The sequence below is a fragment of the Geospiza fortis genome, unplaced genomic scaffold, assembly GCF_000277835.1.
Source record: "Geospiza fortis unplaced genomic scaffold, GeoFor_1.0 scaffold131, whole genome shotgun sequence".
NCBI lineage: Eukaryota > Metazoa > Chordata > Aves > Passeriformes > Thraupidae > Geospiza > Geospiza fortis.
In genome coordinates, this window is record NW_005054391.1 from 447,800 (window position 1) to 461,282 (window position 13,483).

At 36.2% G+C, this 13,483-nt stretch overlaps 1 protein-coding gene across 4 annotated transcripts in view; it reads right to left on the minus strand.

Annotated features, from left to right (window-relative positions):
• Positions 1–13,483, minus strand: part of ABI3BP (ABI family member 3 binding protein) — a 136,263-nt gene that overhangs the window by 25,734 nt on the left and 97,046 nt on the right. For all 4 annotated transcript variants that reach the window (XM_031060791.1, XM_031060790.1, XM_031060789.1 and 1 more), the window contains 7 exons: positions 13,385–13,459; positions 12,843–12,917; positions 11,092–11,166; positions 10,538–10,612; positions 9,354–9,419; positions 8,946–9,020; positions 3,567–3,662 (listed from right to left, as the gene is read on the minus strand). In XM_031060791.1, coding sequence (XP_030916651.1) covers positions 3,567–3,662; positions 8,946–9,020; positions 9,354–9,419; positions 10,538–10,612; positions 11,092–11,166; positions 12,843–12,917; positions 13,385–13,459 — 537 coding nt within the window. The remainder of the gene's footprint in view (positions 1–3,566; positions 3,663–8,945; positions 9,021–9,353; positions 9,420–10,537; positions 10,613–11,091; positions 11,167–12,842; positions 12,918–13,384; positions 13,460–13,483) is intronic.

The following is a 13,483-nucleotide window of genomic DNA, read 5'->3' on the forward strand; positions in this document are numbered from 1 at the left end:
ACTTTATTCTATGTCATTCAAAACTGAAAAAAGTTACTGTCACCTCATACAATGACATGGCTAAAGACAATTACTGTTGTCAAAATTTCTGAAGCACCCAACTTAGTTATTTCAATGTGCAGCTCCAGCCAGTACCCATTACATTTACCTGATAATTTCTTTTGACAGTGAGGTCTAACAGGAAAACCTAAGCCCCTTAATTCATTCTTACAAATAATTTTTCTGTATTTTCCAGACAATTATGAAGGATTTTATTATGAAAAGGAAAGGAAAAGATTTTTGTTCCACTATTCACCTTTGCCCTTCTTTCCTTAAAAAAATCCAGGAGATATGTGCAACACATTTATGTAACAAAAGCCTTTTTGTACCTAAAAGGAGAAAATCCTCAAGAGTAGTATAATTCTCATAAGGCTGCCAATGTCAACAACTCTGCAAGTTGCCTGACACTGAATTACTGGCTCCATAAGGTACCTCAGGTCCTGTGTATCAGACCTTAGCTTACCCTATAAATAGAGAGACTGTGGGCGAGAAGGGAGCAGATCCAAAGACTCATTTAGGAGAGCTTTTTTGGAAATACTTACAATACACAACCATCTCTCTTTCTTCCTTTTCCTTTTTGGACTATTGTAGTCACTTATAAACCAGTGGATTTATTTTTTTAAAATCACTCACATCAAGAGAGAAAATAATGCTCTATCTAATTTAGGAGGATGTAGTGGTTTTGAAAATAGCATTTGTAGGTTTCATAGTAATTCTTAATTTCCAGATGGAGATGAAAAAAATATGCTTAAGGCCAGAAATAATACAATAAATTTTTGTATATATGTCATCATATCCTAGATATTACTATATGGTTGTATTCATCATTACTTTTCCCCCTGCCCATAATTAGAGAAGGGGTTGACCAAGGTATTTATGAAGTAAAAATATGCAAGTATTGACTTACCAGTGGTTTCTATAATATTTTCTAAGCAGCACAACTACAACAGTTGCAGGCAAACTAAAACATCGCATTCAGACTACTGGGTCACAATTGAATCTACTGTAGTGTACTCTGGAAAAACAAGAATTCCTACTTTTCCCTTCTGCTACTTCCAACAATGATTTGGGTGCTGGTCGATGATGCTACAAAATCTAATTACCAGTGTGTGGAGACTGAACTTGTAAACTAGGATGCACAATAGAATTTAGGGATTTTGTGAGTGTAGGTTCTTGTACGGACAACAACGTGGTGAAATGTTCTTATTTAATTAATCTCTAGGCTTCTTTATGGACTGGGAGTCCTAACTCAGACTCTCTTGATGAAAGAGAAGGATGAGCAGCCTCTTAGGGCAGACATCTTTATTGGGACATAGACAATGGGAATGAGTGCACCCTCAGCAATTCTGTGGATGATACCAAGCTGGTCATGCAGTGGACATTGGAGGGAAGGATCCCATCCAGACAACCCTGGCAGGCTGAGCAGTGGCCAATGCAAACCTCCTGAAGTCCATCACAGCCAAGCCCAAAATCCAGCTCCTGGACTGGGTGCAACCACCAGTCTCAGCACTGGCTAGATGAGAGATTAAAAACAGCCCTGCTATGCAGGTATGGACTTGAGGATACTGGTGGATGAAAAACTAGAGACAAACCAGCAATGTGGGCTTACAGCCCAGAAAGGCATTTGTATCCTGGGCTGCACCAGAAGCAGTGTGGCCAGCAGGGCGAGGGAGGTGATTCTAACCCTCTGCTGGAGTGCTGCATCCAGCTCTGGGGTCTCCAGTAAAACAACAACATGGGCCTGCTAGAGCAAGTCCATGGAAGGGCCACAAAATCCATCAGAGGGCGGGAGCTCTTCTGCTGTGAACAAACTCAGAAGTGGGGTTGTTTAATGAGGAGAGAAGGCTCCAGAGAGACTTTAGCGCAACCTGCAGTACTTAAAGAGGGCTTGTAAGAGAAATGGAGAAAGAGTTTCTAACAGGGCCTTCAGTGGTAGGACAAGGAGAGATAGTTTTAAACTGTTTAAAGGGTAGATTTATATTAGATAATAATATATACTGGAAGAGAGTTGGGTTTAGATTAGACATTAGGAAGAAATTCTTTACTGTGAGGGTGGTGAGGCACTGGAATAGGTTGCCCAGAGAAATTGTGGCTGCCCCATCCCTGGCACTGTTCAAGGTCAGGTTGGATGGGGCTTGGAGCAACCTGGTTTGTTGGAAGGTGTCCCTCCCAAGGCAGGTGGGGTGGAACTCTTTGATCTTTAAACATTCCTTCTTACCCAAACCAGACCATGATTCCATGGATTTTGATATACACGTTAAAGCTGCATGAAGAGAGATGGGACTGCACTTACACAAGAAAATGATGAAACAGTAGTAGCTAATTTCACAACCATACCCAACTGCCTTTTATGACTACAGTTCAAGGTATTGACTGACCTCAAAGCTCTAAAACCTTAACTTTAGACATCAAATGTCATCAAACAAGTAAAAGTTAGTCTTAATGTCCCCTCAAATCTATGTGCATAAAAAACCTTCAAGTCTCTGCAAATCACAAGCTGGGTTTACATAAGGAAACACCACTGCCTGACATTCAGTAACAAAAAGTGCAGAGTATTATCCTTGTTTTGTGTTTACACTTTGCCTTCAGCTGCTAGTAATAGTACATCACACTAGATTTAATCTTTGCAAAGTACAGTGGTCAGACTGAATAAACTAAAAAAGGATAAAACATCAGAACCTGGCCATCAAGATAGGCTCTTATATTTGTAGACGTAAATTAGGTGCAAAGGAAATCCAACGGGGAGTAGGAACACACAGCAGTTTATAAAACAGTGTTTTAAAATGCAGTAACATGTTCTCAAAGAAGAAGCTACCTAAAAAAACATCTGCAGCTGAGTAGTAAATACAAGAGTAAAACAAAAGATTGCATTTTTCTATGTCAGAAATAACCACAGCTAAAGCAGATTTTGTGCTTGATTATGCTTCTGAAACATTCTTTACACATCAGGGTACTTAGCTGTTGTATGTATGTTTCAGTTAAAATATTGATTGTTTTGAAAACATTATTGCAAGACTTGCCAGAAGAGTAAACATTGCAAGTCTTGTATTATACATGTAAAAAAACCCTGTAACCATATTTACTCCACATTGTTATTTTCCTTCAAGCCTAATGTTCTAATTTTCCCAACAATCCCAATATTCAATGAAACTTCCTCATACATGGGAGTACAAGTTGGTTATGTTTTTACCTGATTCTCCTTTGCTATGTGGAAAATACTAGCATGAAAAAAAACAGTGCTTACAACATTGTAGCTGCTAGATCATAAGGATACAGCTCTGGTGGTGAAAACTTCTACCATATGTAGTGACTAAGCATATGTAAGTGACTAATTTGTGGCTATAAATTATTCTTATTGTTATCTCTTCTAGTAGCATCCTGAACCCATAAGAATGTGTATTGATGAGGATGATTATGAATTATTTTTTCTTCTCAGTGGAAGTGCTTTGTGTGCAGAAAAGGCAGCATTTTTATTTTTAATAACAACTGTTAAAAATTGCTCTATTGTTTACTTTTATTAACCTTACCAGAAATTGGCCTTTGCCAGGTGTCAACATACTCTGGAGGTCTTTTGACATCCATGTCAATTGGTCTGGCAGTAGCTTCAGGTGTGTAAAAGTCATCTGTGAAAAAAAGGAAATGAAATAAGTATCTACAGTGTGGCACCAAGTCATGGTATACTTGTGTATTGAATATGTTCAAACTCCAGCTGACATCACGTGCATAACCAACATGTGTCTCATCTATGTTTTTACTGATAACTTGGTGATATCCATTATCTTCTTATTCAGGTAAGTGGAAAGTGATCTGGTTCTACAAAGTCTGGAGTTTAATTTTAAACATTCCTCGAGTAAAATATATTTGGAAAGAGAAAATTATAAGATGAAGAGGTAACAGATGAGTTAAACCAAGACTATTTGTGGAAAAATGAGTTGAGAGAACATTCCAGTTTTTCAGTGTAAAGAGTAAAATGTCCATTGATTCCTGCAAAGGGCAAAGTTCTCCTTCTCCCCATTATATGATCGCTGGTCATCCTCCATATTAAATGGCTAGAGCAATTCTGGACCAAATTATCCACCATGTTTGGAGTACAGGAGACAAAGTATACACAACATCCAGTTTGTATATAAGAGAAAATCCTACTTAAAAGTTATATAAACACATTTTTAAAAAAGTAAGTGGCATTAAAAGGTCAACACAACTCCTGGTACAGAACAACTGTTTCACATGCTGGTATTTATAGGAGAGCCAGAATGTTAAATTAATATCCTGTCTCTACATAAAGTAAGTATATTTGCTTTATAAAGACTGTATATATAGTAAAGCAAGAAGATGCATTGCAATTTCATCATGTTTGTAGGAAAACCCCCTGCACCCTTGCTAAGAATGTAAGACAAAAACCCCTAAAATTTGTCATATTAAAAAAAAAAAAAATTTCAATATTACTTTAATTCTCAAATTCCAACCCTGTTTCAACATGATCTAATCACTTCAGCTAAAGATTTCATAGATTTATAATCCGGACCTCAATTTGTTTTGATATTTCACTAGTATTTTAATGGTATGAAGCAGATAATTTTTCAATTACTTTACTATTTGACCATTTTTGTTGCATGTTCATTACAAATCCACAGTCCATACATGATAAATAATTTACTGAAGATTAAAGTAAGCTGGGAGTAAGACTTGCAGGAAGCTGGGAAATGGATGCAGGTGACCTGATCCCTGTGTCTAAAATATCTGAACACATCATATGGTTTTATATAACTGTAATTTGTCTTCAGGTAATTAAAAAGATTAATTAGATCTTCAGCTGTACAAAGCACCAGAGTGATAATCAATGTTTCATGTAAATGATGTTCAAGGAAGAAAAGGCATGAGAAGACCAGCACCAGCCTTAAAAAAATAAAAATAATCTTGTACATCATGAGGTATAGTTAGAGCACGTTTAGTTTCTCAGCTCACCTTTAAGTGAACATATCAACAAAATGTGGTTGCACATTGAATAATCCACACAAAATCACCTGTGTATTACAATTCTAAATTATTTGTGCATGCTACAGTCTCTACAGAAAGCCTATCTCTATTCTGCTTCTCAGAATCTAATTTACATTAATAATCTTTTCTGAGTTATGCCAGCTGAGAATGAACAAAATATTGCACATGTTCTAGGTGGAAGAAGTAATTTTGTTTTCTGTTCAGAAACATGCACTGCTGTTCTGACATTAGTAAAGTAGTAATGAAAAATAAGTCAAAGTTTCAAACCACAATACCTTCATGTTGGCAAAATCTCCTATTTTAAGTATTTCAACACACTTTAAAGTTACATAAAAGTTTGTGTTTTCACAGAGGTACCTGCACAACCAAAGTCTTCTGTATTTGTCATAGCATTTGCCTTATTCTACCTAATGCAACTTGCTTATTAAAAGCACTTATCAAATTCATCCAAACTTTTAGCCAGAATTTAGAATAGACCTATTACTTGCATATGTCTTCTTTTAATTCTATATTTTTTCCTGGAAACACTCACGGGGTCTGGAACATGTTAAACTAACCTCTCCTGGTTCTGATGTCTTTAATAGTAGGAATACTATTAGGAGGGTGGATCATTTAAAGGGAAATAATGAAAAAAGTCCCCTTGATAAAATAAGCTGAAATACCTCTATACTTGAGTTCCTCTGGAACTTGGCTATACACACACAGTTTAAAAAATAAAAAGAAAATAGAACAAAAAGTTAATGGTCATTTTAATGAAAACCATGTATGCCTCCCTTTCACAAGGGAAATAGAAATGTTGCTCCAAGTTTGTTTGCTGACATTTGTCAGAAAGCTCAGTAGATCAGGAGCAGTATTTATATGGTTAGGATTAAATTAAAAAACAACCCAGTAAGTTATGTACACCAACATGAAAAGCCATCTGAATAAAATGGCATTCTAGAGAAAATGGCTAAAACATGACAAAAAAAAACTAAAAGGAATGTTAACCATGAGGAAGCAATCCCTGCCTCTTTTCCACAGTCCACTTTACCACCTAGCACTAGAGCTGGCCAGGAGGCTGAGAAGGCTGCCAGGAAACCATCCACAGCCCCATGTGCTGGTGCTGGAAAAAACAAATTCCACTGCTTATCATCTGGGCCCTGCAGCTGCCAAGCCCTCCCTGCATGGGGAGAAACATCTTTGTTTCATCACTGAGGCTAACAAGCCCACTCAGGAGGAAGAAATGGAGTACAATCAACAGCACTGCCAGTCCAGCAAGGAATTAAAAGATCCAAACTGGTGTCCAAATAACAGAATATCCAAGAATAAGTGATGTAATGTCTAAAGGTAAGTCTGAAAACATATTGTTACACATATTGAGCATATTCTTAACAGCCCCCTTAAAAATTCTGATCATCTTAGGTCAAAAGTTCAGGATTTTGATAAGCCAACCACAGAAAAGAGTGAAAAAGGAACCTTTTTTGTCTTTGCTCAGCTGGTAGGATTTGGGGTTCCAGGTTATAGAGTTCTTTCCCAAGTCTCTTTTGCAGACTTAGGAATACTTTTGCAATACATAATTAACTGCACATTGCTTAGGAGATACAGAAGATTTTTTTAATTGGTTACCTGAATTCCTTTTTGTGTGAGCTTATTTTTGTGGGCACAGTCAGCCCTGTGTCTCAGACACTGGCTCAATATTGTGTTGTACTTGCCTTACAGAAGACTTGGGATTTCACTTACTGGTCATCAAGAAAAGTACAGACCGAAAAGTTGTGACATGCTGCAGTCCCCTCTCAAGATGACATAAATGTATGAAATTCATTGGTGATTTCTCTTACACTTCTCAGAAGAAAGGTGCAGATTCACAGAAATGTGTCAATGAGCTGTTGTGGCAGTGGGGTTGGAGGTACCAAGAAGTGGGCAGGAGATAGCAAAGGCCTTTGGTACTTTGGACACTTTGACTTGAAGGGCTTACTTGGCAGCACACAGAATTTAGCTAAGAGACATCTACAGCATGTTTCTTTAACTTAGAGAAAAAATATACTTATTTAACTTGGCAGTTAAAACCACTACTCGAAGTATCATTTTCAGAAGAATTCTAAAAGAAGGTACTTATTTACCAGTGAGTGCACATAGCATGCCCAGTAATTAGTAGTTTTGTGGTGACTTCTGACACCATCTACCACAAAGAAACTCTAGTTCTTCCTGGCAACAGGCACTGCTATAAAGGCATGGAAATAATAACAAATGATGGACACCAAGAGGGCCACTTACAATATGACTGCTTAAAACAATACTTCAGCAACTTAAACCAGCATGAAGCACATAAAACTCCATGCAGCAGTTTACTACTCTTATGTTTATACTACTGATTTACTAAGCATGTATTAATTTTTGCTGGTGTTTTTAATAACCTACCAATACCTCTGACAAGGTTATGCCTACAGGGGAGAAAAGCTCAATGTGCTGTGTAATGTAATTATGTGTTTGTGCATAATTTCACAATTATGAGATCTGTGTGCATTCTCCTGTTCCAGTAATCAGACATTAGAAAGCTCACTTGTATAAGGTGATTTCCAGTGCAAGTTAGCAACAAAATCTTTTGAGCCACAACTACTGAAATCAGGCAATTAATGCTTTAACTGGCTCTGATGTCCTGGAATTTGATGGCCTCATTTAATTTACCAGAAAGACTATGAAAGGTCAAAGAACTTGTACCTCTAGTGAAGGCATTCACTCCATATGTAGTACAGAAATGTGTGCCATACTCTAGACAGGTTAAATTTAATTCAATTTAAATATACAACCATCTCTGCTGAGTTTTAACCATTCCTAACAACATAGTGGGCTTGTGAAAATGTACTGGAATGAGTAGCTCAAGGCATTCTAGGATCAGCAACAGGTATTAAATTGCCAAATATAGCAGAAAGAAACATTACACAGGCAAAAATGTTTAGAATAGATAGAATATCACTCAGGCTATCCTAATCTAGCTAGCATAGAAATAGTAACAGGAGCCAGCAATAATATGGGACAACAGAACTTTTAGTGGGTGGTCAGCCAAATGTTTGCCTTGAATATGTACACTATTTATTTATTTATATCATTTATTATTTTAAACTTGAACTGTTGGTGAAAAATACCAAAAATATATATTTAATTAACCAATGGCTGTATAAAAAATAATCCCCAATGCTATTTGTATTGATGTAATAAATCAGTGCTCCATGAAATAAAAAAAATATGGATTCATTATGAATTATCACTGAAAATATTATGTTGATTGGATGGAAAAATCAAGTACAACTGAAAAAGGATCAATTATTTTTCCCCCAAGAAGACATGTACTTTTAATAAATCTTTGTGGTTAGGGACATTTGTTATCTGTTGGTTAAGGATAAGTAAGTTGAAGCTCTCACTGTTGTCTGCCATCCACCAACATTAAACTTTTTGGTGCTGAAGTAGCCAAGCCTGACTATTTCAAATACAGTCCAAATACTGCACGGTCTGAGTGTGAGTAGGTCTGATGTGAACACACCACGAGCACAGGCAGTAACTAGAGAGATACTTGGCTTTAAGGCTTCCCTACCAAGCCTCCTGACTTGGGCTCAAACAAATGGGTGATCTTTTCCAATTAAACATTTTTCAGTACTTATTGTGGATCTGACATCTAGAAAACATTAGTAAAGAGTAGCCACAAACTAATAAGTCCGTAAATTTACAAAGACTGAGTGCCAATATAATTTCATAATCACCCTCAGGGATTGTATGACAAGATCAGCAGAAGCAATTGCACATGGCACTCTGAGGAATTAAATTCTAGAATAAAACACAGTGAGATATTTTGCAGGGCTCAAGATTACTTGGGGAAGTCACATTCCTGTCTTTTATTGATAAATTAAAAAACCACCCCAAACCCAGAACTCTACCTGCTGTTGGCACAATCCACTTTGGCAGTCCAGGTGCTTTTGTTCTGAGTGGTGGTAGTGTGGTTCTACTAAAAGCTGTGAGAGAGTTTCAAAAGAAAAAAAGGAAAAAGAAGAAAAAAGAAAGAAGTTCCATGAGAAGGGTACCCAACAGACTTCTATGTGATGTCAAGAACTCCATGCTAGAAAAGAAGTAACAGCGGCTGTGATGACACACATAGTTTTGGTTTCATTTATTTTTCTTTTTTCTTTTTTTTTTCTGATTTGGAAAGGCTTTACCACTAGAATTATTAATTGATTGAAAAATATCCCTTTTTTCCCTCCCAGCAACTTAAAATTCCACTAAGAATTGAAAAAATTAATTAACTATTTAATCTCCTCCCCATCCCAGACTGAATAAACAATTATTACCAGGTCTGGTCTGTGATTTATCCGTAGGCTGTGGTCTTGCAGAAGTGAGACGAGTTTTATGAGGTGCTAAAAGAAATAAGGTCCTGTTTCAATGCTGTGTGTAACAGAACAGGGACAGTGCAGTGCAATTTGCCAGACAAAAAGGTCCATGCACCAATGTGATACAGCAAAATGGACACATGAGAGTTCTATGAGTTCTAATCCAAAATGCATGTGGAAAATGCTAGTTTCTTTAGTGGCCAGATGGCTCCATCATGCAGTCTGACCAGTTACATTCATATGTAGGTTTAGGAAAAAAAGATGTAAAATATTTACAGCCAGTTACCCAACTGTATATGGATACAGAGTTAGCTCTGCAGGGTATCCATGGCCTTAAGACATTTAATTAGGTTCTGTAAAAAACAAACAAACAAAAAACCTCAAAATAAAACACCAAACTGCCAAACTGAACCCCCCCAAACCAAAGACTTAGATAAAACTATGAAAAATTAAAATATTGCTGAGAAAACAACTGGGAGCATTCAATGCAGACACTGTGCAGGGCAGCTGAAGAACAGTGTCATCAGAAAGGCTGAAATCAGAAGCCCTCAACTGTTTTTTACTGTTGCCTTTCATTTCCAAAATAATTTTGATACTCTAGATGTTATGGGATCTGTGGAAGCTGAAAGCATAAGCAGCAGTCACTGTTATCTTGTGCCCAAATAGCAACATCTGTAAATCAGTTTTTTTAAGTAGAGCTGGCTATTTGATATTCAAGGCAAATAAACGTTCGACCCATAACACTTAATCCAGCCTCTCCAAAGCATCAGAGAAAATACAGGTCAGAACATATTACTCATTTTTAACATTTAGATTGGGGAAGTTTTACAGATTTTGATTTTGTAAGAAAAAGTTGGAACTCGGTTACATCGATGTTTGCAACACTATATACATATGAGTATCCAATACACAGCTCTAATACTGTTTAAAAACTTCACATAATCTTCAATATTTGAGGCAATACTGTGCAAATCCCATTTTCAGAGCAATAAACTAAAATATTTGATAAGGGGAAAAATAAATTTTCATATTATGTATTTGAAACAGTTTTAAATGAACAGACCTTTAAACATTAAACTGTACTGATTTTACTTAAGATCTACAGACTCTCAATACAACAACTTAAGAAAATCTTAAAAAATTACCTGTATCAAACCAAGGAATTTCGGTTGCTTGACCAATTTTGGGCCTGGGTGAAATGAGGTATGTTTCATTGGGAACTGAAAATGGACATATTACTGCTTAGCAAATGCAAATTATTTCCTTTTAAACATAAGACATCACCGATAGAAAGGAAATTCAAACTGTCTGTGCAAATCATAAACAAAAGAGTCAGTGCTAGAAATCTGGCTGAAAATCATGCTTTTATACATGTAAAAGACTTTCCAAGTCTGGTAAGATATATATCATTAGTAAGTCAGACAAAACCAGAAAAGATGATAAGGCAATGCCTTTTTACATGACTCCTCAGCCTCATATATGTAGTGCTTGTTTCTATAAAGAATCACATGAATAAGAAAAATGGCTGGAAAATTAAAACCAGCAACATTTTGTACATGCACTGGACTGTAACTAACAAACGAACATGACAAAGATATATTAAAGTATTTCTGTTGATAAAAGTTTAGGTTTAGCCATATAGCAAAAGCAGAGAAAGTAAAGATTGATGAAAAATAAACTGATGCAATATTCTCATTACCCAAAGTTATTTTGGACCCATCAACAACATGAACTGTTACAAGGTTAATTGATCCCAGGTGTGTTGCCCTTGGAGCTATAAAAAACAAACCATTGTTCTGTGAGAAGGCAAATTAAAGAAGTTGGATTTCATGAAGGATCTGTCTCTCCATTGTTTCCTAAAAACCTATCTGCACATCTGCTAGGGCAATATGAACAGACATGAGACAGGCACATTCTAATTAGTCTGGATGTATTTTCATGCTGACAACCAGACAGTGCTAGCATTCTGCTGGGCCCCCACTAACTTCAGAACACTTGTCCTAAACCTGGAGTTCTGACAGTCTTTGGTCTTTCTCATCCTTGTTGATTAATTTATACTTCTCAAAAAAATTCTAGAAGCTATGAGTAATGTATTTATTTTTCAGATCTCACTCAGGTTTGAACGAATTAATTGAAAGGTCTCTGAATTACTGGATGAAAAGGACAGACAGGCAGGCAGAGGCACACACTATGTGACTCTTTGTCTTTCAATAAATAAGAAAATAAGGTAAAATAAGGTAAAAAAAAGAAGGTAAAAATATGGAAGCTGGAAAATAACCTAGTTACTCGCATAAGGAGCAGTTGCTAAAAGGTGTCATTTATATTTCACAGAAAACATTTGTTTACAGTTTTTCCTACCAGTAGCTTGTTTTGCATATGCACCTTTATAATGATTTAGACTTTATATGTAAATTTTATAATTATCCTTAAAAGGGAAAAAATAAGTCTCTAAATTCTGTTCTCTAAAATTCTTTCCCTACTAAATTTGTAGTGGTACCAAAAGATGGCACTTGTTAACTATGACATGATTGCAAATAGCTCTTATTCAACTGAGACTTAGAATCTAACTTGGTTATTGAACAGCCTTTCAAAACAAGGTATTTAGAAAAGAAATCCTTTTCCTGGACTGTTCAGTTTGATGTTCACAGTAATATATATGTTTATATGGTGTATGTATAGATAGAATATAGTTCTTGAATGAATAGGGTCTCTGCTTGAAATCTCTTTGGCCATAAAAAATGGACAAGGAGAAAGAAGTGGGGGGGAAATTACTAAATTATTCATTAAGCTATTTGTCTAAGAATAAAATTTTATCAATTCAGAGGTTACTTCAGAGAGAAGGAAAGATCAGGAGCTGCTCTTATAGACATGTAGTCTCTCCTCACCTAACTGCATTTTTCTCCTGTTACCTTCCTCCTTAGCAATTTCTACTGAAATAGGTCACCTCATGGTAAAGCTTAGATATCGCCACCCTTCACTATAGATGTGCCTCCATGAATCTACCATGGTTACTGCAAAAATCACTGGTATTGAAAAAACTGGAATTGAAAGCACTTTTACTCTTAGCATGTAAAATATCTTGTATTGAAACTCTGTAACACTATTTTCAAAAGTATTGAGAAATTGAATCAAATGTATTCAGAATAACAAAATTCCCCAAAACAAAAGAATTTTTTGAATGTAAGCGCAGAAATACATTTTTATTAAGATTAATTAGATTTCTCACATTTTTGATGGCTACTAAACCCATCCAACTGCTTTCCATGGAAATTGATCCAATTCTTGGGCATTCACTTTGATATAATTTATGAAGAAGTTCTCAGCTGAACAATGATACAAAATTCTGTCTACTTATTATGCATGCCCCATGACCACAAAACTCACTGACAGCAGAAATATAACTAAGGCAGTGCCACAGTAACACTTCTAAAGTTACAAACTGTAAATTACCAGGTTTAGCTTGTGGTACTTCTGGCCCAACAGATGTTTTGGATTTGGAAGGAATGAGCAGTATTTCTTTTGGAGCTGAAAGAAAAGGAAAAAGATTATTATTGTATTCTTCAGGAGTCATGATCCAATGCCATACTTAGCCCACAGAAAATGCATGCCTCAAATGCCTGAAAAAAAGACAATAACAATTCCATGGCTTTCTGGAACCTGAAACAAAATGACTAGCCAAAACACAGAGAAGTCCCAGCAGTGTGCTGTAGGATAAGTTGAGTTAGGGGCTAAAGTTCTTGCTCTAAAAGAAAAATTAGGCCACTGACTTTGGTTGGAGATCTGACAAATACAGACTTCTGATCAGACATCAGACATTTTTGCTTTACTTGACAAACAGAAATGAGAATGCTCTAAGATACATGCACGTGGCAGCAGAATGAAGGATAGTGGAATGGTGTTATATAAATACCACATTGGAGCATGTTCTCTAGAAATTTCTCCACTGAAAAAATAGAAATACTTGCATCTTAATGTTAAGGAAACTTATTTACCCATTGTTGCCCTTGATTGACCAGTGGTGGTAGAAGATTTTGTAAAAATTGGTTGCGGAGTTGTCGGATATATTGCTGTTAAGGAGAAAATGTGAAAAA